General features: G+C 36.8%; 1 protein-coding gene, 1 long non-coding RNA gene and 2 pseudogenes across 4 annotated transcripts; 1 reads left to right on the forward strand and 3 right to left on the reverse strand.

Annotated features, from left to right (window-relative positions):
* Positions 1 to 1,004: 1,004 nt before the first annotated feature.
* LOC148692983 (uncharacterized) lies at positions 1,005 to 1,811 on the forward strand (the record flags this gene model as incomplete). The annotated part of the gene is made up of 2 exons (XM_088680055.1): positions 1,005 to 1,243; positions 1,326 to 1,811. Coding segments are annotated over exons 1-2 (525 nt in total), but the record flags the coding sequence as incomplete, so codon positions are not given.
* A 1,445-nt stretch (positions 1,812 to 3,256) lies between these two features.
* LOC148692984 (uncharacterized) lies at positions 3,257 to 4,833 on the reverse strand. The gene is made up of 2 exons (XR_015953482.1): positions 4,408 to 4,833; positions 3,257 to 3,709 (listed from the first exon to the last, which is right to left on the reverse strand). It is a non-coding gene; the product is annotated as an uncharacterized LOC148692984 (long non-coding RNA).
* A 6,584-nt stretch (positions 4,834 to 11,417) lies between these two features.
* LOC148692985 (uncharacterized) lies at positions 11,418 to 17,296 on the reverse strand (annotated as a pseudogene). The gene is made up of 5 exons (XR_015953484.1): positions 15,817 to 17,296; positions 15,424 to 15,498; positions 13,859 to 14,074; positions 12,977 to 13,199; positions 11,418 to 12,596 (listed from the first exon to the last, which is right to left on the reverse strand). The product of XR_015953484.1 is annotated as an uncharacterized LOC148692985 (transcript).
* A 64-nt stretch (positions 17,297 to 17,360) lies between these two features.
* Positions 17,361 to 24,652, reverse strand: LOC148692986 (la-related protein 1A-like; annotated as a pseudogene). Its single transcript, XR_015953483.1, has 7 exons — positions 24,124 to 24,652; positions 22,328 to 22,818; positions 21,869 to 22,040; positions 20,716 to 20,806; positions 20,479 to 20,550; positions 18,921 to 19,463; positions 17,361 to 17,596 (listed from the first exon to the last, which is right to left on the reverse strand). The product of XR_015953483.1 is annotated as a la-related protein 1A-like (transcript).
* Positions 24,653 to 25,049: the final 397 nt, after the last annotated feature.

The raw sequence follows: 25,049 nt of genomic DNA on the forward strand, positions 1-25,049 counted from the left end.
ACAAAAAATCTCCAAAAGTACCCTACTTTATAGGGTGGCCCAATTTTGGGTAGTGTATAGGAGGGGATGGCTTTTGGTGAAAATTCAAAATTTTGAAAGTGTGTTGAAAAAGTGATAGCTATGGTGTTGATTGAAAAGTACAAATCAAGGCACACCAACCATGACAAACAATACTTCAGGTAAACAACTAAAAGCTTTAAATCAAAGCACCAAACTTTTCGTTCTTGGTACAAACATCAAGAACAAAGTAAGGATATTGAAGAACATCCATAAAAACCAGAAGAGCTCCATGAATGCTTTCACTCAACAAAACTCAAAATTACACTATTCAAAAGAGCGTTAACATACTAGGGTACTTAGACCATCTCCAATGGTGGCTTATAACCTAAATTTTCCCTTTCCCCCCCCCCCCCCAGAATCCACTCCAACCCAAAACCTAAACCAAACCTAAAACCTAAAACTTAAAATGAACCCAAATACCAGTCACAAATTTAGCCCACAAATTGAAGTGGGACCCACACCCCAAAACCCCAAAACCCAATCTCCCTCACACGTATGAACAATGCAGCTAAAGCTCACCCACGTGGGTTGTCCCATCTGCTGTCAGTTTTACTGTAGCCCAACGGCTACTTTTCTTCATCCAACGGCTCCATTTAAATGGGCCGTTGGTCAATCCAACGGTCTAGGTTCAAATTATTTTTTTTAAGTTTTATATTTATATATTTATTGAATCCAACGGCTTAAATTGAATATAATCAAATCTAACGGTAAAAAAAAAAAGATCTAACGGTCCAAATTTAAATCTAACGGCTAAAATAATTTAAAAAAAATTATTTAAATTAAAATTCAACCAAAAACTCTATAAATACCTATCTATTTGTTCAAACATCTTCTCCTACAATTCTTCCAATTTTTCTTTCTACCATTTCTTCTCATTTCCAAAATTTTTGAGATGGCAAAAGAGCATGTTAGAGGTCGTAATTGGACCTTTGATGAAGATATTGCTTTATGTTTGGCATGGATTTCTGTTAGCGAAGATGGTGCCGTCGGCACCAATCAAAATAGAAAGGTTTTGTGGGGTAAAATTGTTGATAAGTTCCATGAAAACTCCAACGCCGGTTGAAGGGAAGTTGGTGGTGTTTATGATCGGTGGAAGATTATCAACAAAGCGTGCACTTTGTGGAAGGGAAGCTTGGAGAGAGCCATGGTTGACATGCCTAGTGGAAGTGGCGCCTCAGAAATTGTGAGTTTCTTTGTTGATATTTTAGATGTCATGTACATAATAGTATTTTGCAACTAATTGTTTTTATGTATTTGTTGCATAGGGTGACAAAGCAATGGCAATTTACAAGACAAGAACTACACCAAAAAATCAAGCTTTTAAGTTGCATCATGCTTGGAACATCCTCAAGGATTGTCCGAGGTGGGGAACCGATGCGAATGAACAATGTGGAAGATTATTTCATAATGAAGCCCCACCCCCAAATGATGTCAATGAAGGTGTGAATTTTGCCGACAATGAAGGTGTCAACCAAATGAGCCCAACTTCTTCTTTTCCAAGGCCCCTAGGTAGAGATAAGCAAAAGGAAGCAAAGAGAAAAGGGAAGTCCCAAGATCCGATACGTGCACAATTTGCTAGCGAAATGGCAAGAATGAACAAAAACCAGTGCCGTCGGCAAGAAGAATCGGCCCAAATGTTTTTGGCCATGAAAGAAGAAGGGGATAGGGAGCAAGAAAGGTACGAAACTAATTTGATAATGGAGGACCTCGACAAATACACTTTAGAGAGGAAAAAATACTTACGTGGTAAACAAAAGGAAATTTTACGAAGGAATGCCACAAGGAGTATATTTCAAGATGATGATTCATCTCAAGACTATCACCCAAGTCCATCACCAAGTCAAGATGATGGATATCATTATTAAATTTATGTAGTCTATGAGTTTTCGATTGTATTAAGTTTATGTGACACACCCCGACCCAGAAAGTCCACTTGGACCCTGAATCGAGCTGTGCTGGCCGACACCTGGAAGGTGACAAAGCCATAAAATGTGATAGTGTATAAAAAGTGAATGAATTTGAATCTAAAAGTGTCTAAATACCAGAGTGCACTACGAGTGGGAGCGAACCCATTTCACACGCGATGTCAGAGCATAAGTAAGGTACAGTAATGTGGGTAAGAATCATACCCTCAAAAATATCCATCAATACTAAGATTCGCCACAGATTCTTGTCGATACAAACTCAGCAGCTAAAACCTGGAGGACACCAAACAGAAGGTGTGAGTAAGCAATAAAACCAAGCTTCCCAAAGTTACTACCTCTCTAAAAGTAATGCCCCTAAATGTAAAATCCCTATCGTTTTCCATAAGACAGTACAACATATATACATATATCCAAACCATACTCAGAAATGACCAAAACCATGGTTTGCCATCAAATCCACCATACATTAATAAGTAGGCCAAATGAACTAAATCAATACAAAGTGATATATCAGTCAGAGTCATCTAAAATGACATGTACAACTTATCCGTATCTCATCAATCATGGCTAGCATATAAGTCGGAGTCACCTATAGTGACCTCTACGACTTATCCATATCTCATCAATCCTGGCTAGCATATAAGTCGGAGTCACCTCTAGTGACCTGTACGACAGCTAGCATATAAGTCGGAGTCACCTATAGTGACCTGTACGACTTATCCATATCTCATCAATCCTGGCTAGCATATAGCTCAATAAGTATACCTGCACACGAGTCGGAACCACCTAAAGTGGTCTGTACGACAGGCCTGGGTGTAATACATATAAACGCTCTAGTGCTACGATCAAGTGAAGGCTGGGCGAATAATCGCGGGTCACCTACGAGTCGGAACCACCTAAAGTGGTCTGTACGACAGGACTGTGCACCTACCTTGGATCCAAGGTGAGCGTAAGGTGCGGGAGGTGAACATCACGTGAAGGACTGTGCCCTGGCCACGGGCGGGAGCACTATCACCGGGGTGCAGGTTTATGAGCTCTCAATGCATCTCGATATAACATGTGCAACTCATGGCAACCAGTACGACAGTATTGAAGTTGCCTAACTCATAACTGTAGTCATGCTATAACGCAATCGATTCAACTAGTACCATAAACTCACCTGAACTTACCTGGGTGTCCTGAGTTCACCTTTGCACTTGAAAGCATTCCCAATAATCATATGCAAGTAATATACATATGGATATATCATGATGCAATCTACTACTCAACCATGTCGTAGCATTTTCAATTATAAACAATATGGTGTGAAGTGTACAATCAGTAACGCCCTACTCCCAAACTACTTATTTTCAGGGATAATTATCCATGACAACCCAATTAACTCTAATTTAACTAACTAATTCACGAAACTAAAACTTGTCTTTACCAATTTCCTTCGCATTACTCAATTTCCCAAGCAAGGCTTTTGTCTCAAATATTTTATGGCTGCATCTAACGTCTCGTTAGACTGCCTACGTACCCTAAATAGGGATCAAGCCATTCGTAGTTCATATAGGTACTTCAAGCATTCACAATAATTATATGAAGGTAATATACCTAATCAATTTAAAAGTGTCGATAGAACTCTCAATAATATGCACAATAAAAAGGAAAAGATCCACTCACCTGGAGTCCACGCTATACTTCTCTAGCGCACGCATCGAGGCGTCCTGAATGATCGGTCCCTGTGGCCAATTATCAAATCACATCTCAGAACTCTTATCCGTAGAATACGTAATTCACATAAAACACAACCTCAACGACATTCTAAAATAGTTTGATACCCATTGACCACAAGTCAACCGTCGATCAAAGATCGACGGTAGGGTTTACAACCCTGTATAACTTGACCCGGAAGATCCGCATATCAGATTTCCAATCAGTAACTCCCAACAATCCACAATATGTTTCTAGAATAACATTTTAAAATTTCATTACGATCCAACGGTCAGATCTCCGCCAATTGCCTAAAACAAGTGGCCGTGAACATTTATTTTACTAACTTACAAATCCAATTCAGGAAGATCCGTACGTCGGATTCTCGATCCGTAAATTCCTATGATCTTTAAATATTACGTATTATAATATATCCAATTTTGGTGACGATCCAACGGTCGGATCATCGATTCACATTTTTATCAAGTAACGTATCATAACGAATTTAGGTTCCAACGATCAACCTACGTCATTCAAATGACAAAACTGAATTCAAAACATTCGACATGGCCTAAAAATAGCATTGGCGGCTCACTGGCCACGTGCCGCCGCACGCGCCGCCGAGGGTGGCGGTCGGCCGCCCCGACTCGCCGGAAATCCAACTATTTCCAAAAATTCTCAAACTTCACAGAAATGAAGATCTCAGTGAGTGGAGCAACTTTCATACCTGCCACGAAGTCCAAAAGTGGACGGAAGATGGTCAATTTTGCCCACGAAGCCGGCGGGTGCCTAAAACTTCCCGACGTCGATTCATCGTCTACGGTGGTCCAACGGGGTCAAGGTTGGTTGGGTTTTGCTCCTGGGATGATGGGCTACAAAGCCCAAGTGGTGGCATCGGCCATTGCTTTGCCGATTTGCCGGAAAATCGAGAAGGGTGGCCGGAGCACCATTGATTTTCGTCAACTTTCGTGGCCTCAAACCTCCACATCCCATGGTTAATCAAGGTGGTTCTTGGGTGGGTTTTGTAGAGGGGAATGAGAGCTTTAAAATGGTGGTGGTGGCATCGAAAAACTCCACCGGAGTTGGCCGGAATCGGCCTTAGAAAATGGGAACCCGCGGTGGGTGCGGGTGGACGAAAACCCACTTCCTTTTTTTTTTTCTTTCTTTCTTCCAATTCTGATTGGGCTTTTCCCCACAAGGGGGGATTCAATTTAAATAAACGCTAAACCTCGAATAACCAATTTCGAACGTCCGTAACTATACTGTTATAATCCGGACTCGCAAACAGCTTTCGCCTATACGTTCGTACCAATAAGTACTATGAGGATATGCTAAAAGTATAAGTCCCACATCTCTCGAGTCGATGGTCAACGGAAGTCAAAGTCCTTGCCTCTAAGGCAATTTTGTAAATTCACGCTTTTAAAATAAAATAAAAACGTAAAATTTGGAACGGGTTGTCACATTATGTGGTTTATTAATTGTCTTTTTTTTTTTTTTTTTTTTTAAAGTTTATGTGGTTTATTGATGCGGGATTTATACGCACACAAATTAAACCCTCTTTTTGACAATTGTAGTATAAGTATAAGTAGGGATCGTTCTGGACCGGGGATTATGAGGGATTGTTAATCACTTGGATTTGACTCAAAAACGTAAGAACACAATATAAAACACTATATTAGACTCAAAGAATGCAAAACTAAACTTTAAAACACTAAAACAAACCAAAAGACTCAAAACAACACAAACACACTCAAATCTGCCTAAAAACCACTTTCTGGGCAGATTTGAGTAAAAACACAACTTTGGACGAAATTAAGTTGTAACTTGACTCAAGACTCTTAAAAACACAAACTAAATGTATTTCTAACTAATCTAACACTTTAAAATAAATGGGGGATTGGTTTTGACGATTTTAAAATTAAAACAGAAACTTGGAATTAAAACAGATTGTAAAAACGAAATTAATGAAATAGAATGATGAAAAACTAGTTAGAGGGTTCCTTATCCACACATGAACATATGCATATAATTTGACTCCCAGTTATGACTTCAACGAACGATGAATGACAATGCTCCAAGTTAATTAGGTCCGCTTAAATTAACTTTCAGATTTCCCTAGAATCATTGGATTGAATGGAATACGCATTACAACCAAATTATTCCTAATCAAAGTCCCTAACATGGAATACGCATGATAGAGACATTCAACAAAGATCATTAAGTTCAACGGAAATCATAAACATCGACTAGGCATTCATAACTATGGAATACGCATGTTAATCCAGCCTAGGGTTTACTAAACACAATCGTGACTAGCGATCTTTACTACTCATGAATATAAGTTCATAACGATTAGGTGAAATTTCCTTATATCCTAGCATCAAGTTTAGGCATGCAAATTAAGTGTCGACCCTCAACCCACATACATAAACAAGTTCTTAATCAAAATAGAAAAGTAAACCACATTTAAAGTTCATGAATTCATAACTGGAGTAAATCAAATCATAACCAACATATGTCCATGGCTTCAAATTCGCCTCTAACTAAAAAGAAATTAGTTCCACATGTTTAACATAATTGAACAACAAGTTAAATTAAACATGAAAACAGAAACAAGAAAAGAAAGAACAAATGGATGGAATTGAATGGATGGAAAGTTAGCTACGGGGTTCATCTCCACATATGTTATACTTGCATAATAAAACGATTTCCAATTGCGTTTCAATAAACCATGAATTCTCAACACCCCAAGTTAACCGTGATGCACTAATTAACCTTCAAATCTTCCTAACGTTATTGAATTGGATGATTGCATACGACAACCCAAAACATTCCCCACAAGTCCCCTACATGATTGCATAATAGAGATACAAGCAAGAATCATTACGCTCTATGAAAATTATAAGTATTGACGAGGCAATTGTAACTATGAATGCATGATACTCTTGCCAAGAATTCATTTAACGCCATTGTTTATAAGCAACCTCCACTACTTGTGAATATAAGTTCGTAACTATTAGGTGAAACTCACTTATATTCTAGCGTCATATTTATGCATGAAAATTAAGTGTGCACTCTCAATAAACATACATAAATAAGTTATCAATCAAACAGTTAAACGAATTGAATCCACAACTTATGAAACGCAATTAGAAGTAATCAAATCAAAATGCAAGCATAAACATATATTTCGAATTCCCTCATAACTTTGAAATCAAAGAAACACCTAAACATTCCAACAACTCAAACTTGAATTGTATGAACGTTTAGGCACTCTTCTCTTCCATTCCTCATACGTACAAAACAAAGAGTATTGAAATTAAACATTGAAATCAAAGAAACACCTAAACATTCCAACAACTCAAACTTGAATTGTATGAACGTTTAGGCACTCTTCTCTTCCTCTTCGTTGTGGCACAAGGTCTAAGGTGAGTTTGATGGTGTGAATGGTTTGGGGAGTGGTGAAAATGGAAGGATGGTGTTTGGATTGTAAGGGAGAGCACGGCAAGGGTGTTTGATGTCTACATTCTGAAAATGGAAGAGTCCATGAGAATGAATGCAATGGATGCTTATTTATAGGTGAAAGGGGGGGAACATGACAGCTAGGAGGGAATGTGGCTGCATGTTTGAATGATTAAAGGATGCATGTGGGTTGGAATTGCATGTGCAATGAATATGTGGCTGCATGTGCAAGGGGACAATCTGAAAATGCATGTGAAAGCATGTGTTGGCTGCAATGATGAAATGGATGGGAGTGCATGTGGCTTAATTAATTAAAGGGAGTGCATGCGCAATGTTTTAAAGGATGGAATGCATGTGAATATGATGGAAATCTGATTTATTTGAAGATGCATGTGCAATGAAGTGGAATGACAGCTAGGTTAAGTGAATGCATGTGCAAAGCTGATTTATGAAGGGAAAGCATGTGGATTTAATGGTTTAAAGGGTGAATGCATGTGGATGCATGTGTTGATGAATGGGATTGTGGAGATGCACGGTTTTGGGAGAGAATGGTGTGAATGCATGGCATGATTGGGATTAGGAAAGGTTTAAATGTCCTAAAACTAAAGGGAACAAGGTTCCAACACTTTGGTCTTCAATTAGGTCTTCAATTTCGTCCAACACTTTGGCTCCAAGCATAAGCTATCCATCCTTAGCCCAAAAGTGCTCCAAAAGTCCCCAAAATGCATCTTTTTGCTCCTTTAGCCCTTTGGACCTACAAACACACGAAAATAGCTTAAAGTACTAAAATAACTAAAGAAATATAATGTAAATGCACGAGAACAAGCCATTTAAGTCGCATGAATATGCTCCTATCATTTATCATGATTTTCATGTATTGATTTAGTGATTTTTCAAAATTTATCGGAATTTAAATATTTTTAGGTTAAAATTTTCATAAAATTAATTTAAGATAGTCTACATAAATTTTTTTTTTTTAAAGTTAATTTAAAAAAAAAAATTAGCCTTAATTCATTCTTTGATAATCTGGGGCTAAAATTTTAGGCCAGAATGGTTGGTGTAGAAAAACTATTTCTGGGCTAAATATTTTTAGGTTTTAGGTCACCATTGGAGATGGTCTTAGGGGTTCCTGATGTCACTTTAAAACTCTTTTAGCAAGACAAACATGAACCCAAAAATCCACACGTGGATTTGGTCTAATTTCCTTATAAACAGGGCACCCAATTTTAGCTCCAAAATTCATGCTTAAATGAACTACATCTACAACTTTTGAGATGACAAATTTTCAAACAAAATTTACATTCAAATAAGAAAGAACAAAATTTGTAACAATTGCAACATTCAAATCATAAACTATGAAAATACAAAATACAAAAGGATTCACCAAACCCTAGATCTAGGCCTCTGATACCACTTGAAGACAAATTATTGACTATGTAGAGATTGTTGTAGCAACACATGCATATATTAACAATTATTGACTATGAACTCATAAACAAATCTAAGTCCCGTGAAATTCAAGGCCTAGTGAATGGTGAAGAACCAAGACTCTTTCCATAAAAGGAAAGAAGAAAGATTGAGCATTCATATCCTTGAAGCTCTTCCTTCTTTTCACAAGGTTATCACCCATGTGAAGGCTTTTCATTCCTCTTCATATGCTCCATGATTTGGCTCCTAGAATCCTTGGAACTTTGCTTCTTGCTTGCTCCTTTGCTTCTTGAGGATTTAGTGAAAGGATTCTCCAAGCACTAAAAGGATGGAGCCTCTAAGTCTCCACACCAAGGTAGATATGTAAAGACAAAATGGAAGACTCAAGGGAAGCTTTAGATACTAGAAAAAGCTCCCCCATTGGGCCGACTATTTGAGAGAGGAGGAGAGAAACTGCCTCCAAATTTTGTCCTCAAAGAACCCTAATGAGTTTTTGTCTATAAAGTCACTTTTATACCACCTCATAAGTGAATGGCATAATTGAAATTAAGTACAAAATCCTCCAAGGATGCCTCCCTATAGTCATTGGGCTGTTTGCCCCATTTTGTTTAAGTTGTCATACAACTTAAGCCTAATGGGCATTTGGACCAAAGCCCACTGGGTCTCGAAATCTGAAACTAATTTAAAACCTAATACGAATCTTTCGTATGATTAATTAACTATTTAATCAATCTTGACTATTATCAATTAAACTATTTAAATGAACTTATCCATCTCATTAATAGTTCTTCACACTCATACACGGTGTACGATCCATTAAGCTCCAATTAGCGAGGCAGTGGATGATCGTACTCTTACTAGTCGATTGTGAATTGAAACTTACTTTCAATTCTCCATGTGATGAAGATTAGTGATTGTTAATCTTCAAGGCTTCTACAAACCATGAGTAACACCTAGCAGTATGTCATGGTTACCCAAGCTAAGTAAAAGTGGTTAGAGAACTTATTCAGTTACAACTACAATGCAATACGGTCCTTCTCAAATGTCTGTAGCCTATTAAAGACCAAAATGTCTAAGGGGACATCAGTTGAACATCATGGACTGAAGATGATCGAGATCTTGAGAATTTAGGAAATCCGTTCAAATGAGAAGTTGGGCCAGGACTTTTTCCTTGCATCTCTCTCGTCTTACTTCAACAGATTTGTAGTAAACTACAAGGTGAATAGATTCAACCATACTCTTCCTGAGTTATTAGACATGTGCGTTAATTTGAACAAAGTTTCAAAATAAACAGTAGGAGCAAGAATGCGGTAATGAGGAAAAGGTTACATAAGAAAAAAGCGAAATACTCCAAAGGGACATGCTTTCATTGTGAAAATGATGATTGTTGGAAGAGGAAATACAAGATGCATCTTGCGAGCCTCATAAACAAAATTTATGAAGGGACAATTTCTGTTGTAGAAAGTGCTTTCACAATCAAGCTCTTCTGTTTGGATATTTGATTCAGGTGCTAATCAACATGATTGAAATTTGTTATAGGGGTCAGTAAAGAGCAAGACACTGGGCAAGAAGGTTATGCATCTTCCTTCATGTATAGAGAACTTAATTTCCATTTCTATGGTTTTAAGAGACGCACACTCGGTCTTGTTTGACAACATGAGTTGTGCTTTATATTTGAACGGTTGGTCATGTTATCTTCCATGGTAGCACAATCGAAGGACATTTTTATCTCAACATGAATGGTAGTTTAAACTGTATTACAAGCGGAGATTCCTCAAAACCCACAAAGTAAAAGAAGGTGTTAACAAAGTAACATTGTGGCACCTTAAACTTGGACATGTGAACCAAGATAAGGTTCCGAAGATGTTCAAGATGCATATTTTGAGTCATTAGAGACTGACCTAATGTCTATATGTGAGTTTTGTCTAAAGGAGAAGATGTCTAAATAGAGCTCTATTCTAAAAAGGCAATGATTGCATCTCTTGAAAACTTGAAGACAATCCATAGGAAAATAGAGCTACAAAAATAGACACTGGATTGCAAAGTCTGAATCCAAATGTAAAAATAGAATCAGAAACAGACACTGGATTGCGTGGTCTGAATCCAAATTTAAAAGCAAAACGAGAAACGAAGATTGCAACGCAGAGTCAAAATCCAAATGCAAAAGATAAACTAGAAATGGATGTTACAACACAATTTGAATCCAAATGTAAAACCGTCGGGAGATCGTCAAGGAACCTAGTTACTAGTGTGGTACCAATCAAGGATTCTCCTATGACTAAGTCAATAAATGTTATATGATCTCAAGCGGTGGGATAGAGAGATAGATTATGTGATATCTTTGACTAGAACCCTAGGTGTATTTATAATGATCATATAAAATTCTTAATAGGATTGTAATTCATATTTAACTGACAAAATTCCAGAGTAAATGTAGGAAAACATTCCTTTTCAGAATGATTGATTACTTATAATGCACGTCAATCTCATAATTCCAGGAATCTCCAAGATACTCAATATTCTATCCTAGTAATCAGGCTATTAGCATTCCGTTTCTTGAGGAGCATGGTAATAGAAGGCAACTTGGGGACTCTGGAGATGCTCATGTTGGAGTTATGCTTGTCCTTCTTGGAATTTACATGATTTTTTGTCCTTGTTTGCTCCAGGACGACGTGTTAGCAACTCTGACTTGCCTCCAAGTTGTTTTCTCTAAGAATTCTTCCTTCTCTGAAAGAGATCATCATCTCAAAAATCCTAGTGGTTACTACCTATTAATTTTATAAAAGGCAAATAAATGCATACATGGTATGAATTAGAGGCGGATATAAGGCACCCTAACAATTATAATTTTCAAATTTATTTTCACATACACCCTTTGACTGAAACACTTATTAAAAATGTGCCCTAAAATCCAATCATAAGATAATATATAACACGCACGCACGCACACGCACACCCCGGAAAGTGAAATCCATAATGATGAACTCATTAAAAATCCGGGCAGAAATAAGGGTGGAGCTTTATCAGTCTTCCTACAAGAAATAAAAATACTAACAAGATTTCTCTTCATCTCTACCAGCCTTTGTAATTACACTTGTAACCTACAAGAGCCACCACCCCCACCATTATACTACATACACCCCAAATACCAATTTATTCAACTTCCTTATTTTCTGCTTCAACAAAACTTGTGACCTTCTGAATTCCCCTTACTTCTCTCTACATATACAAATGCCATGTCCAATTGAACTTGCATCCAAGTCCCTCATTTTTCAAGATTTCTCAAACCTCGTTTGTTGGAACTTCGTATATTTTCCTTCCCCTTCTATGCATTCAGTCGTTCACAGTGAAGATTGAGCTTTAAACTGTTGATAATGGCTCTTAGCACGCTGGATGGCCTTCTGCAGGTCTACATACGCCTCCACAGACGACTCTGCAAAGTTGCTCAACTTACCACAAAACCCCGCCAAGCTTATTTGGAAATGGTCGAAACCTGAAATCCAGTCTTGAGAAACTTCATCTGTTATCATATTAGCACCAGAATCACTACCATTGTCATGCTTCCAGGATGTTAAATCAGATAGGCCTGCACCCTTCTCTTTCTTTTCTTGGTGTGGTAAAAAACGGTAAGTTTCAGCTGCTAAAGTCTTTATATAATCTTCCACTTCTTTGGCAGGTAAACTGCCAAGCTTTTCCAGCCAGTCACCACAGGTGACATATATTGGAGGGCCATAGTTCCTATAGGGGATTTCGTACGGCCTCCTTTTCTTTTTGGAAGACTTCTGTGGAAAAGAGATGCATTTTAAAAGCCAAGCATCTATAGACTGCAAATAGGACTCTTGAGCACCATTCCACTTCATAAAACTTGATGATAGAGAGTTGAGTTCGTCATTAAGCTCGATCGTAATCTGACAGCGTGATTTTGGCTGTACGGAGATTTTGGTGTTGCTGTTGTTTTAAGCTATTGAGATTATGTGAAACTGAAGCTTGTGACATTCAACCATCACCTCCCACATCCGCCTTAACCTACAATTTGGAGCAAAGAACAAGGCAAATGAGCCTAGAAGTGAAGCACTCATAAATCATAATACTCACATCAGGGCAACACAATAATATATGGATTAAGACAAAAATTAATCATATTATTTCCTTGTTCTACATTCCACTGTTGCCCAAAACATATATGCATCACGTTGTTTTTAGCAACCATTATCAAAGTTCCAACACAACTCATACTGGTCCTAACAAACAACAATAAAAATAAGAGACAAATGAACATACAAATACGCAAAGCTTTTTTTCTGCATCTAGGCATGGTACCACATTTCAAACTTTATGGGTTTCCAAAATTGAGTTTTTAGGAAAAATAATTAAGCACTAGCAAAAAGGAACATGCAAATACATACCCTTCAATTAACTCTTCGAGTTGAGGCTGGAGCTCTTTGTCTCGTAAATCCTCAATCCTCTTCGATATTGAGTCAATTCTGTGAATAGCAACCCTGATTCTAGAATGTAGATCCTTGACAACAGCATGAGTTTTATCAGTTATTTGAGAACTCTGTCATTTTGAATTTTCCGCATGAGTTATTTTATCAGCATGAGTTTTATCAGTTAGTTGCATATCCGAAATATGTTTTTTAAAGTGAGAGAGAGATTTTTTTTTTGTTTCAGACATAACCATACAAACAAGGTCCACATCCATCTGCATATATATGAAATTTCCGATATTTTCGATAGTTCGAAGTCAATTTAAAATGGACCTAATGGTATTTTGTGCTCACTTGTTTTTTAAATTTTAACCAAGTATAGATTCCATCAAAAAGAATAAAAGGTAGAAACTGGCATGTTATAAGCATCGTGAAAATAAATACAAAGGTGAAGCCCCAAAATTGAGCTCAGTTTCTACAATAGTATCAAGCTGCTAGAATACAAGTCACCATTTTTCAGCAATAATTCAAATAATAACATGAGATTTAGTAACATCAAACTGAACTTTATGCTTCTATGATATTAAAATGCGGTTACTGTCTGTATCCAATTCCTCCCAAAAGGTTGAACAAAACCATATGTAAGCATAAGTAAGGTCAACAAAAAATAGACACCATAATATAATTTAAACTAACGAGTTTGTTTAACTATTTCGTGTAACGAAATCCCTACAGATCAAAGTGTATCTATTTTCCATTCATTTGAAGCAAAAATAGTGGTTCACCAAAAAAAAGAGAGTAATTTCCATCATAATGATTATGATTATAAACACCATAACTACTGGTAATTTATCAGTAGTACCTTGACTTCATCATAAAGCTTCCTCTCCCACGCATATAGCCTATCCAAGGTTGAGGCATGACTGCCTGAATTCATGCAGAAGTTGTCAAAGAGGTGACCAGTAAGATCATCCATATCATCTTTTAAGTTTGCTCCCAAAGGATTCCTCGACGAAGAGGATCGAGATGATGTCGTCCTATGCCAAGTTAAGTACTTCACAGAAGTTTGAGGAGGCTCTGGCGAACATAAAAAAAGAATCAGTTCAGAAAGCAAGGTACCTATATCAAGACACCCAAATGAAAAGGCAGGCTAACATTAAAACTTAAAACCTATCATACAAACTTAAAACCTAACCACTGAACATCTAAATGGTACTTTGTGTACCTGCCACGTCACTCTCAATAGTGATAAATCATATATGTATATATAGATAAAATAAATCTAATGAAAAAAACACACAATTTCTACTGAAGTTCCTCGTCCAATTTTTCACATATTTGTGATAAAAGAAACAAATGAGGAATGAAAGATAATGATCTAACATATTGATGTTAAATTATATTTTCTGCAAAATGTAAATATTGGGGGATACCCCCACAATGAACTTCATTTATCTGAACCATCTATTATTCAATTCCTTCCTTCAGGGATCATCCCAGCAAACGTATAGTAACACTCTAACAATAAATATAGCCTGAGAAGAACTATTCCTAGACTCTAAAGATACTGGCTGACAAAACGAATTCTATCTCACAGAAGATCGACCTCCTCTTCAACTCTAAAAGACTAGTTGCCATTAGGAATAGTATTGGGAAAGAGTATTAAGAAAATTATAATGATTGCAGTTATATTCTTCTGTACAACTTTTGTTCTAGCATGTTGCCACACACTCAAACATTTCGGGGAACTAAATTTTAACTTCCCTAAGACTTTCTTGTTATATAAATCTTTTGGTGGTTGACTCGTCACTAATGTAACTAACCATGCCATAGCAGTTTATGGTAGTACAATACTGGTTTTTCCCAGTTTTTGGTTGTGCGCAACTAGTTTTTCCTGAGAATTATTGCCAACTTGTGCATAACCATGCCCAGTTTCTAGACTTGACAAATATGATCCAAGTATAAACCTGGATAAACTAGTCATGTACATTATCATTACATTGAATCATAACACTCAAATAGAAGTGAAAATGAAATGCTTTCACATGAAGTTGGCTAAAATTGATTTTGATCATATAGACAAAGATTCCATATATTTCTAATTTTTAATAGAAGGAAAAAAAAGGACAGACATCAATCGTAGTGTACATTAAAGTAATTACACAATGGAATCTTTGCATTGGACGATACAACAACCTTTGGAGAAAAAGGACAGACATCAAACCCTAATAAATACATGTAGGATATCAACAAAAAAACATCTAACATCCATAGTGTATACAGCAGCCGTACTGATTTGAAAAACTAACAGAAACCCCATAATAGCGTTTTTTGCACTAGACCGTGAAGGTTTAAAACCAATGTGTTTGTCATGCATCTATGACATTAAAAATTAAAATAAAAAGGTTACAGACCAGGAGGCCTACCTTCCTGAACTTGACTTGGGTCTTCACCACAGGAGAAACAACCCTTCAAGAATTTAGATGAAATTGATCCACCTACTACAGTAGAAATCCTAGTGTTCATATCTTCAGACTATCAAAAGAAAACAGGTTTCTAATGGTCTATAATAACATGAAATTAACTCAAAACATTTTAGAATATCCATTTCTTTTTTCAATTTTATATGTCCCATGATTTAAATACTGCAGTCTTCATTACATCCCAGAAACTGTTGATTGTATTGTACCTTACTCACAGCATAAAGCAGTGCCACTAGTCATCATTGGATAACTAAAATATAATTAAAAGTGTTTTCATAAAATGAGAGAGTGAGAGAGAGAGAGAGAGAGAGAGAGAGAGAGAGAGAGAGATCGTACTTTCTTTTTCCGGGAAAATTGGACGGAAATGCAACTTATTTGCTTTAAGCATTCTAGGAATTTCTTTGCCTGACTCGAAAGCTCTTATAAAGAGAATTTTAATATCTTTCATGCTTGAAAACAAATCTTTTGGGGCAGCCTTACTTTCAATGCAATCTTCTTTAACTGTATTTTTAGTTGAGTCAGTTTCAACTGCAACTGGTGAGGATATAGCTCTCAATGGTGAAAAATCAGGTGAGTTACTTTTCTCCCCATTCAATAACTGAGTTTCTGAAGTTACACTTCCTGCAGAAGGCATTGTAGGTGAAGCACTAGCTTCAATGTGATCCTGTACTCTATTAAGATTTTCAAAACTTCGAACAAGGGTATTTGTAGCAGGCTCATCGAATTCATCTTCAGAATCCTGAGATTCTTCCCTTCCATGAAAAGAAGCCTTCTCTTCTTCATCTTCCATATCAGGAATTCCCTCATTTTCCCTAAGCTGTCTCATATCATTGTTATTTTCAAACCCCTGGTTCATTCCCTTCCCTTCTTGAAAAGAAAATTGATGGTCGATTGGATGGAAAAAGTCAAAGTAATCCCACGGTGGAGTTTGAGGTGGGAGTGAAGAAGCTTCAATTGGTGATGTTTCAGGTTTTCCAGCAGATCGAGGTGTGGTATTCTATGGGGTGCTCGAGGAGGTTACTGTTGCAGTAAGGGGAATAGGAGGTTTTTCTTCAACTGTTTTAGAAAAGCTGCCCCTGAATTTCATATGATTTGCCTGAAATCGAGTAGAATTTGGAGGAGAGGGAGATGGAAAAAAGGTTTCAACTGCATCTATGTGTTGTGACACAGATGGAGAAGAAAAAGAGAATTGAGAAAGACTCTTGCCAGTTTGAACAAGAATCTCTGGCGTTGCACTAGTGGAAGTGTACAAGGAAGACTCAACAGGAGCCCCGAGATCGACAAATTTCCTAAGAGCTGTTCCAGTATTCTTTAGTGATTGAATATACATAAAATGAGCTGCTGCTAGCGAGCATCTGCCGTCAAGTGCCAGTTTAACAAACTTCTTCCTTTCTCGACATAGCTACAGGGCCTTATCTTCTTCTATTTTAGAGTTTGAGGCTCCCATATCTAAAAATCTGGCCTAATATCCCTCAAGTACATATCATGACATAAGATTCTTCCTGAAACTGAATTTAATAGACGTGTTAAACAACGAGAAACAAGTGCGATGGTAAATATTCTACAAGAAATCAATATCATTAGACTTTAGATTAGAGATATAAAAACAAACAAACTAATTGCAGAACTCGTAACAAATCATACAAATGAAAGAGGGTCACAACACAAGAGGCAAATCTAATTGCTAGAAAAACAAAAATCCGGTGACATTATTATTAATCACAAGTTTAAGATGTTCGAGAAGAGCCGCTTAGTACTACAATCTAGTGATATTCCTTTTCACTTGTAAGTGAAAGGTCATAGGTTCGATTCTCGCCAAGACGAATTTGAACCACATTATTGCTAGTCCATTGTAAGGCTTAGCCCACCTTCTCCCCTTATCGTAAATAATATCGTTTGTTTAAAAATATAAAAGACATGAAATTAAAGTCTCATTTAACTGAAAAAACTAATCAAAGAAAAGTATAAAAATATCAAAGGACCTTTCCATGCTAAAAACTTAGTTTCAAGACACTTTTTGTTACTTAGTGATACCCGGGTGGCAATTACAAGTCTCTGTACGTCCTGATCATTGACTAGAATCTCATCATCTTCATCATCAATCCTTGGGCCAACACTGTCATATGAAAACACTACAACAAGTAGTAAGCTCACATGCATGGTCAACCGCATGACATAGTATTGTAACGCTACTGAAGCAAGAATGCCTAGCCAGGATAAGCCTGAATTCTTAGCCTCCAATTTAAAGAGAAAGCTCAAGTTCAACGACCAGTTTTAGTCCACCAACAAAGAAAGAAAGAAAGAAATAAGCGAGGGAAATATATGAGCACTGGCATAGAGCCACGTGAATACAGATTACAAGGCTTCCAACACGCAATTTTTCAAAATACAATAAAAACACTACTAAAAAAATGCCACCTACTGTGAAAATGAATCTCACCCAACGTATTAAAAGTGTGAGGCGTGGGCGAGGCATCCGAGGGATAGTCCGGCCTAGGCGTGAAGCGAAGCCTCACGGGACCTAAATTTTTTAATATATACACTGATCGTAAACATATATTATATTAAAAAACAAAAAAAAAGATTATTAATCAATAATCACCCTGAGCACACACATGTATTATAAATATATATACATATTATATATATATATATAATAGAGGATGAAAAGCACAATGAGCACACATATAACAATGCACGCAGACAGCACACACATCCATTATATAAAAAAAAATCAGAAAAAAAAAAAAAAAAAAAAAAAGGGCAGAGAGACGATAGTGCAAGAAAGAGGTATGAGGCAGTTAAAACCTACCCAAAATTTGGGTTTGGGAGTAAAAATAAAAATAAAAATAAAAATAAATAATAATAAAAACCATGAGGCGCGCCTAGTCGGCTCCGGCGACGCCTTCCGCCCACTCCCTCAAAACAGAGGTGGCAACCCTCAAGCCCAGCCTCAGAGGACGCCTAGGCGCACCCTGAGGCGAGCCTTTTAAAACATTGATCTCACCACAAGAACACCCCATTTCCCAAAACTGGGAAGAACATGGTGGTTGGTGCCCCTTTCTCAATCTGGCTTTACAATATGAGTTTAGACCTACTTGTAAGTATGGAACAATTGAGATGATATTTGCATTCAATCAGGTAGGTTTCCTATTACCTCAAATCATATTTAACCAATGTTGGGTTATTTCTTCATCACTAAGTACCCCACGAAATCTCTTGGGGGCCCAAATCCATAGTGCTTATAGTTCTCATGGGTACGGGTGACTTTTTGCACTATAGCCCAAAAGGTGGAGTAAGGGTTTGAATAGAGATAGAGATGCTGTTTTTGGTTTGTTGAAATTGTAAAGTGTCAAGAGCTAGAAAGACATTGTAAGTGCATCAATTAAATGCAAAAAACAAAAAAAAAAAAAAAAAAAAGAAAAACAAAAAATTAATACCTTCTAATAGGAGAACGATCATCCTTTATTATTTTCTGCTCAAGCTCTAGCTCTTCATCAAGCATAAATGTGTTTGCAAAATTGTTAGACGTTGCCAGATTCTTCATATCCATATCTGAAGGCATGCCTTCAGTCCCATCATCATCATATCTTACAGTTTCAATTCCCTCTGAGTGGTATGGGCGGTCTGAGTAATGATCCATTTTGGGATCTGGGGACTTGCAATTTGATTTGAATGTCAACTTTGCACTTAATGCACTATTATAATCAGCAGATGCTAGTGATCCACCATCAACTTGAACATCATCAGTGCCAGGTATGGTGGTTGATGGCATGCACAACATCAATTTTTTTTCCATCTGATAAAACTTCAACCTTTTCTTCGAAACCTTTCTTTCTATCATTGCTCGCACTAATCTCAGGAGCATTGATATATCTATCTTCAACTTGAACCATGGGAGTTTGCGGCTTGGATGTTAACATTGAGTCTACAGAATCTGCAATCCACTTCGACCACTCATCACGTCTTCGTATCTTGTTAGCCTATAAAGACAAAACAACTCAAGTGCATGTCAGGGAAAAAAAAAAAAAAAAAAGAAAGAAGATGCAATGCATTTCAAAAACATTCATAACTTGTCAACATATTTCCCAATTTCTCTGAATAATTTACAATGATGTGCCAGATAACACAAGTGACCAATCAAAGTCAAATGCAACATCTCAAACAATAGAAAGGCACAAACTAGGAAGAAATAAAAGTAGACTTACAAATTTACAATAAGAAATTATTAGTACAAAGGTAATAACATACCAATTCAAACTCCACATCAATCCTTTTTTTTTTTATTACAAAACCGTAATAATTTTTTGATAAATAGGGAGAGTATTCTCTAACCTACTGTGGGGTTACTAAACATAACATATCCATCAAATGAAATTGTTAATGTATCAAGACATGAATGACGGCGATGCTTTCAAATGACCCATCTGTTCAGAATCCAGATTTTAAGATCCAATCTTAATACTAATTTGCATCTAAATACATCATATCAATTATTTTATTATGAATATAATGACATTCCTCTCCTACACATCTTCACAGGCATAAATATAGACAGGAAAAAGAGGACCAAGAAGTATAATAAGAACACAAATTAAAACACAAAACAAAAATCTGATATCAACAAAGTGCAACATAAGCAAACCTAAAAGGTTGTTGAATAGGAAAACCAGTAAAGGAAGATTTTTCAACAAAGACATTATATCTAGCTTGTTAACGTAGGAGAAGAGAACTTAAACAATTTATGCAGGTCCGAGAAATCAGACTAACTATGAATCTACTTAAGTTTTTTTAACTATGCCATTGAAGGTTGGAAGAGGGACGAAGAGAAGGGAAGAAAAAGTTGGATATTACAAGAATATAAATTAGAGAAAACAGAAAGGAGAGAAAGAGAGATTCCATGCAGGCAAACAATAGACCACAAAATTTGGTTGTCACTCCATAAAACATATTAGGACATGCAATATTAAAATACCAAAGAGAAGAAAGAAGATTAACCTGCACTTCTACAGTAGCTGAACCCAGCAGCGAGTCAATGATGAATGCTATGTCCGTACACATCTTCTTAACCTATAACACACACTGTAAAAACATAGCTTATTCACGTTATTGTCAGCTACAAAACAGGAAGACATATTAACTAATCTAATGGATCACACAGCTGACCAAAAGCAAAACTGGATCAGCATCTATTACCTTAGCTTCTGCAATATCTACTATGATACCAAAACATACCCTTTTAAAGTCAGCAATGGTGGTTATTGGGACCCATCCTTGGTCATCCATCAATGAAATTAAGTAACGATCATTCTTTAGATTTTCATCACTACCAAAGAGAGACTAAGAGTTAATTAATAATAAAAGAAATATCTGTATCATCTATACCACCATTTAAGAGAATACTCCCTGTCATTGTGTGTGAAAATCGGTTATAGCCCTATTGCAAAGATAACTTTATTAAGTCATCTAAAATTTAGTGATAATTTTATCCTTAAATACAGCGGCTAACAAACTAAGCAAAACAAAAAAGAAGAAGTTGCAGCTTGATTATATTTCAATTTATCAGCATATATCATAAAACCCGGATTAAATACCATTAGTTGAGGTATCTTATATGCTTCAATGCTTCACCAATTTAGAAGACCTGTGAAATATAAACAATATCAAATTCTTTCCTTTGGAATTTTCACTACTCTGTGTAGAGAGGGTTGAGAATGTGTGATTTCATTATTGACAAAACTTCCTTCCATGCGTGAAAACTTAACAATCATGCCATGCGGTACAATAAAGTTCAAAATGCTCAATAATGGGTTCTCTAATTAAAGCATTGGGATAACATACATTGATATTGAAAGCACGTTGGAAAGATAAGATCACCTTTAAGGTTATCTTTTCGTATCAGACGTTCTATTCTTCCAGATTATTACATTTTAGTTTCTAAGTTTCTTTTTGTAGCTTTGAATAAAAAAATAACTGGAAAGATAAGAAATCTATCAAGATTGTAAAAATTCTTCTAAGAAAACTTCTTTTGATATTACATCTTTAGGATTGAACGAATACAGCATCTCAGTCAACAACAAATGAATAGTTTTTTTAGCTTCTATTTCTCCTTTTGAGTACAAAAATATATTTTACAATAAAGGGATGGGGGATTTCAGCCAAGCCACATAATGGGCAACCTAATTTGGTATCGAATTCGCCATCTACAAGATTCGAACCTAAGACCTCTCACTTATAAGTGAAAAGGAGTACCACCATAGTTTATCATAATTATGCTAAAAGGGAAAGCTTTCTCAACAGTACAATGCAAACACATATATGCACTAGCTTGCAAGCAATGCACAAACACCGAGATTGGCAAGAAAGAAGACTTTCTTAAACAAATTACCTGAAATAATACTCTATTTGCTTTATAATATTGTCCCTCAACGACAATGTATGTGTTTCTGAGGGCGGTAATGGAGCCCCTGGATTTAAAGGATGTGGCACAAAGCTAGGAGGATGAGGTCCCCTAATTGCGGAAAGTGGTGGAACTGGAAGATAGCATATGCGTGCAGGTCCTGTGTAATTGAGATAAATCATTGTGGAAAGAATCTAATCCTGAACAACGCATATATATAAAAACTATTGTTCATAAACGCAAAATAAAGAGGCAGCAACTGCTCGATTGTTAGGAGATTCATTCAAGATACTGATTTCTCCTTTTTTAGAAAAGTAAAATTCAAGTTTATTGCTGACACTGAAAATAGTCAAAATACCAATGGAGAAAAAGAAAATTGCAGAGAAATAAAAAAAAATATAACTGAAACCAAAATAAGACAACTCAGCACCGGTATGATAGAACTACCAGGAATGCTTGGGCCAACCATGAACCCTGGGGCTGGAACTAAAAACTGAGTGTTGCACAGGAATGTTCTCTCTGGGGTTGAATGCTCGCTGTTGATGCCAAGTATGATTTCAAGGGCCACCGGGTTCTTGCATATTGGGTCTTCTAGTAGAAAAATTGACACCATAAGCATTTGGATTACTTCGTGGCTGAGGTTGAACTGGTTGCACAAAATTTTGCACTGGGGTCTCAAATCCAGATTTTACCATATGATTCCCAACACTTGGAATGGGTCCAGCGTATGGCTGGTAAGCATACCCATAAGCCGGAATGTGGGGTTGTACCACGGTATGAAAAACAGTAGGAAGCGGTTGTTGATGGTAGGGTACGGGTACTAGAAAAGGAGGTGCAGCATTTGGGTTGTGCCTAGGACCTTTTTCGTGATGTGATGATGAATACTTGTGCAAAGCGTTTGAGTTTCCAGACTTATTCAACTTCTGCATGACTAATCCCTGGATGACAAAGCAGAACATATAATGGCAAATACAGTTAGCAACTAGATGAACTGAAGTAGCATGTGTGAAATTTCTCTTTCTTTTTTCAAAGAATAAGGTAACAATTTTGATGAACAGGTCACAGGCCCTAGCATAAAAATTTCCGAAAACCCCCTCCAAATACTATTAATTAATTTTTATGTCTATCTAGACATGTCAACAACATGACCAAAATAACAAAAGGTTCAATTCTTCTATTACAGTTCCTTGACAACTTGTAAAATTTCTTTAGGAGAGAGGAACTATCTAATGCCAAAACAAAATAGGAAACAATAACCTTGAAGCATGACATTACTATCAAATGCAAAAACAAAAGAGGAAACAATAACCCTGAAGCAAGACATGCTTCACTCGTGTATAAGTTCAGTGTCAAAAGAGATCAAGGCATTCTTAACATAGCACAAGAATATATTCTAATAAATTAACTAGGGGTGGCTGGAGAGAGAGAGAGAGAGAGAGAGAGATTAAAGCATGATGTGCCAGTTTGAAGACAAAGCAAAATTCTTATTCAGCAGTCTATTTTGAAGAACTTTTTTTGCGGGAATTCCACAATGTGACCATTTCAGATACAAGGTTTAAACATATGTATGTTTGTAATACATATACATGTATAATTATTAATCAATATTGCATACATTACATACATACAAATATTTAAATGAAATTGGTGACGCTCCAACATTTTTCTTTTCCTTAAACAATAATCACCTTGAAGGCAACATTTCCACAATAATGGTTATATTGATTACAGCAAAATTTTATCAATAGTATAAAGGATTAGATAAAACATATATCTATTGCAAAAGTCGAAATGAAGAACAGAAGCATTTGGGATTCATTTGTAAAACGTTGGTTTAGAACAGCAATCTATTAATTCCCTCAAGACCCAATTTCTTCATTTTTCTTTTCTACTTCATTCAGATCAGGTGGTTAGATAAACATACATGTAGGAAATTTTATTTCTTACTAAACAAGATTATACTCTCTAGTTCCCTTATTCAAAATTATACTATTCTTTCGATGGGTGCTGGGGCGAAAGCAGCAATGGGAGTACAGCTGCATCAGTTATAGCTGCAAGCTCCACAGGAATAATTGGAGGTTTCCTCCATACTTTGAGGATTGCCAAAACAGTTTGATAGTTTAATATGTTAATTATTCAAATTTCTTCTCGAAAAGTAAAGATTGATGAGTTCACAATGCATGTTCCGTACATTATAATTTTACACATTTCAAACAAGTACCAAACAGCTTCACTGGAATTACCTGCGCAGGCACGGGTAGGGGAGACGGCTGCGCAGCTGGCGGCTTTACGGCAACATCCAGACTCTTGGGCCTGTGGGCATCGGCCAAAGTAGGCCAGGATTCGGCGGCTATGAGGGGAGCACAAGGGAGACCGGAGTCCTCCATGAAGACTTGGGCTCGCCGCCATTGACATTGAGGTCCCTCTGGTCATCCCCAACTTCATTCTCAGCCATCACCATCACTCCCTTCGATCTCACCAAAACATAACTCCTCTCATTTCCCTTCCTTTCCTTTCAATAGATTACTGATGGAGGGGGGACAAGAGAGAGGAGAGCGTCACTGTGTCAGTGGCAAAGGTGTGAAATTGAGGCCACGAGAGGCGTTTGGGCAGGAATGTCAAGATCTTGGGGGGCTACTGAGAGTAGCTGCAGGGTTTTGCACTGTTTCATTCCGACATTGGTTTTGGTGGGAGTTAGGGTTTTAGGGGGGATGACAGTTGTGGTTGCGAACGCTGACGAAAGCAATTGCGCGAAAGTCTTGAAAATGCTGCGTGTGTACTACTGTGTAGATTTCCATTTATATGAGGAATTAATGATGCCGAGTCAAATGGTGTTTGCCTATTGGCAGATGACGTTTTCGGCTGGTTCGGTTTTTTTTTTTTTTTTTTTAAATAAAAAATCAAATTAAAATTACTGTTCTATTCGATTTAGTTTGGTTGGATTATTTTTCTGTTTTTTCGGTTTGGTTTTTTTATTTTTACTAGCAAAGGCCACACCCTGTGTGCTGAAATATATATATATATATATATATATATATATATATATTTTTTAAATATTTGCTTTTTATTTGTTTTTATGAGAGGAGTTATTTGTTTTCCACAGGTTTGCAAGCATCCCAACAAAATAGGGGTTGTAAGTTAGGAAAGAGAGAGAATGAGATTAGAGGGT

This window comes from Pyrus communis, chromosome 11 (genome assembly GCF_041283825.1).
Source record: "Pyrus communis isolate YQ-2024b chromosome 11, ASM4128382v1, whole genome shotgun sequence".
NCBI classification, from domain to species: Eukaryota; Viridiplantae; Streptophyta; class Magnoliopsida; order Rosales; family Rosaceae; genus Pyrus; species Pyrus communis.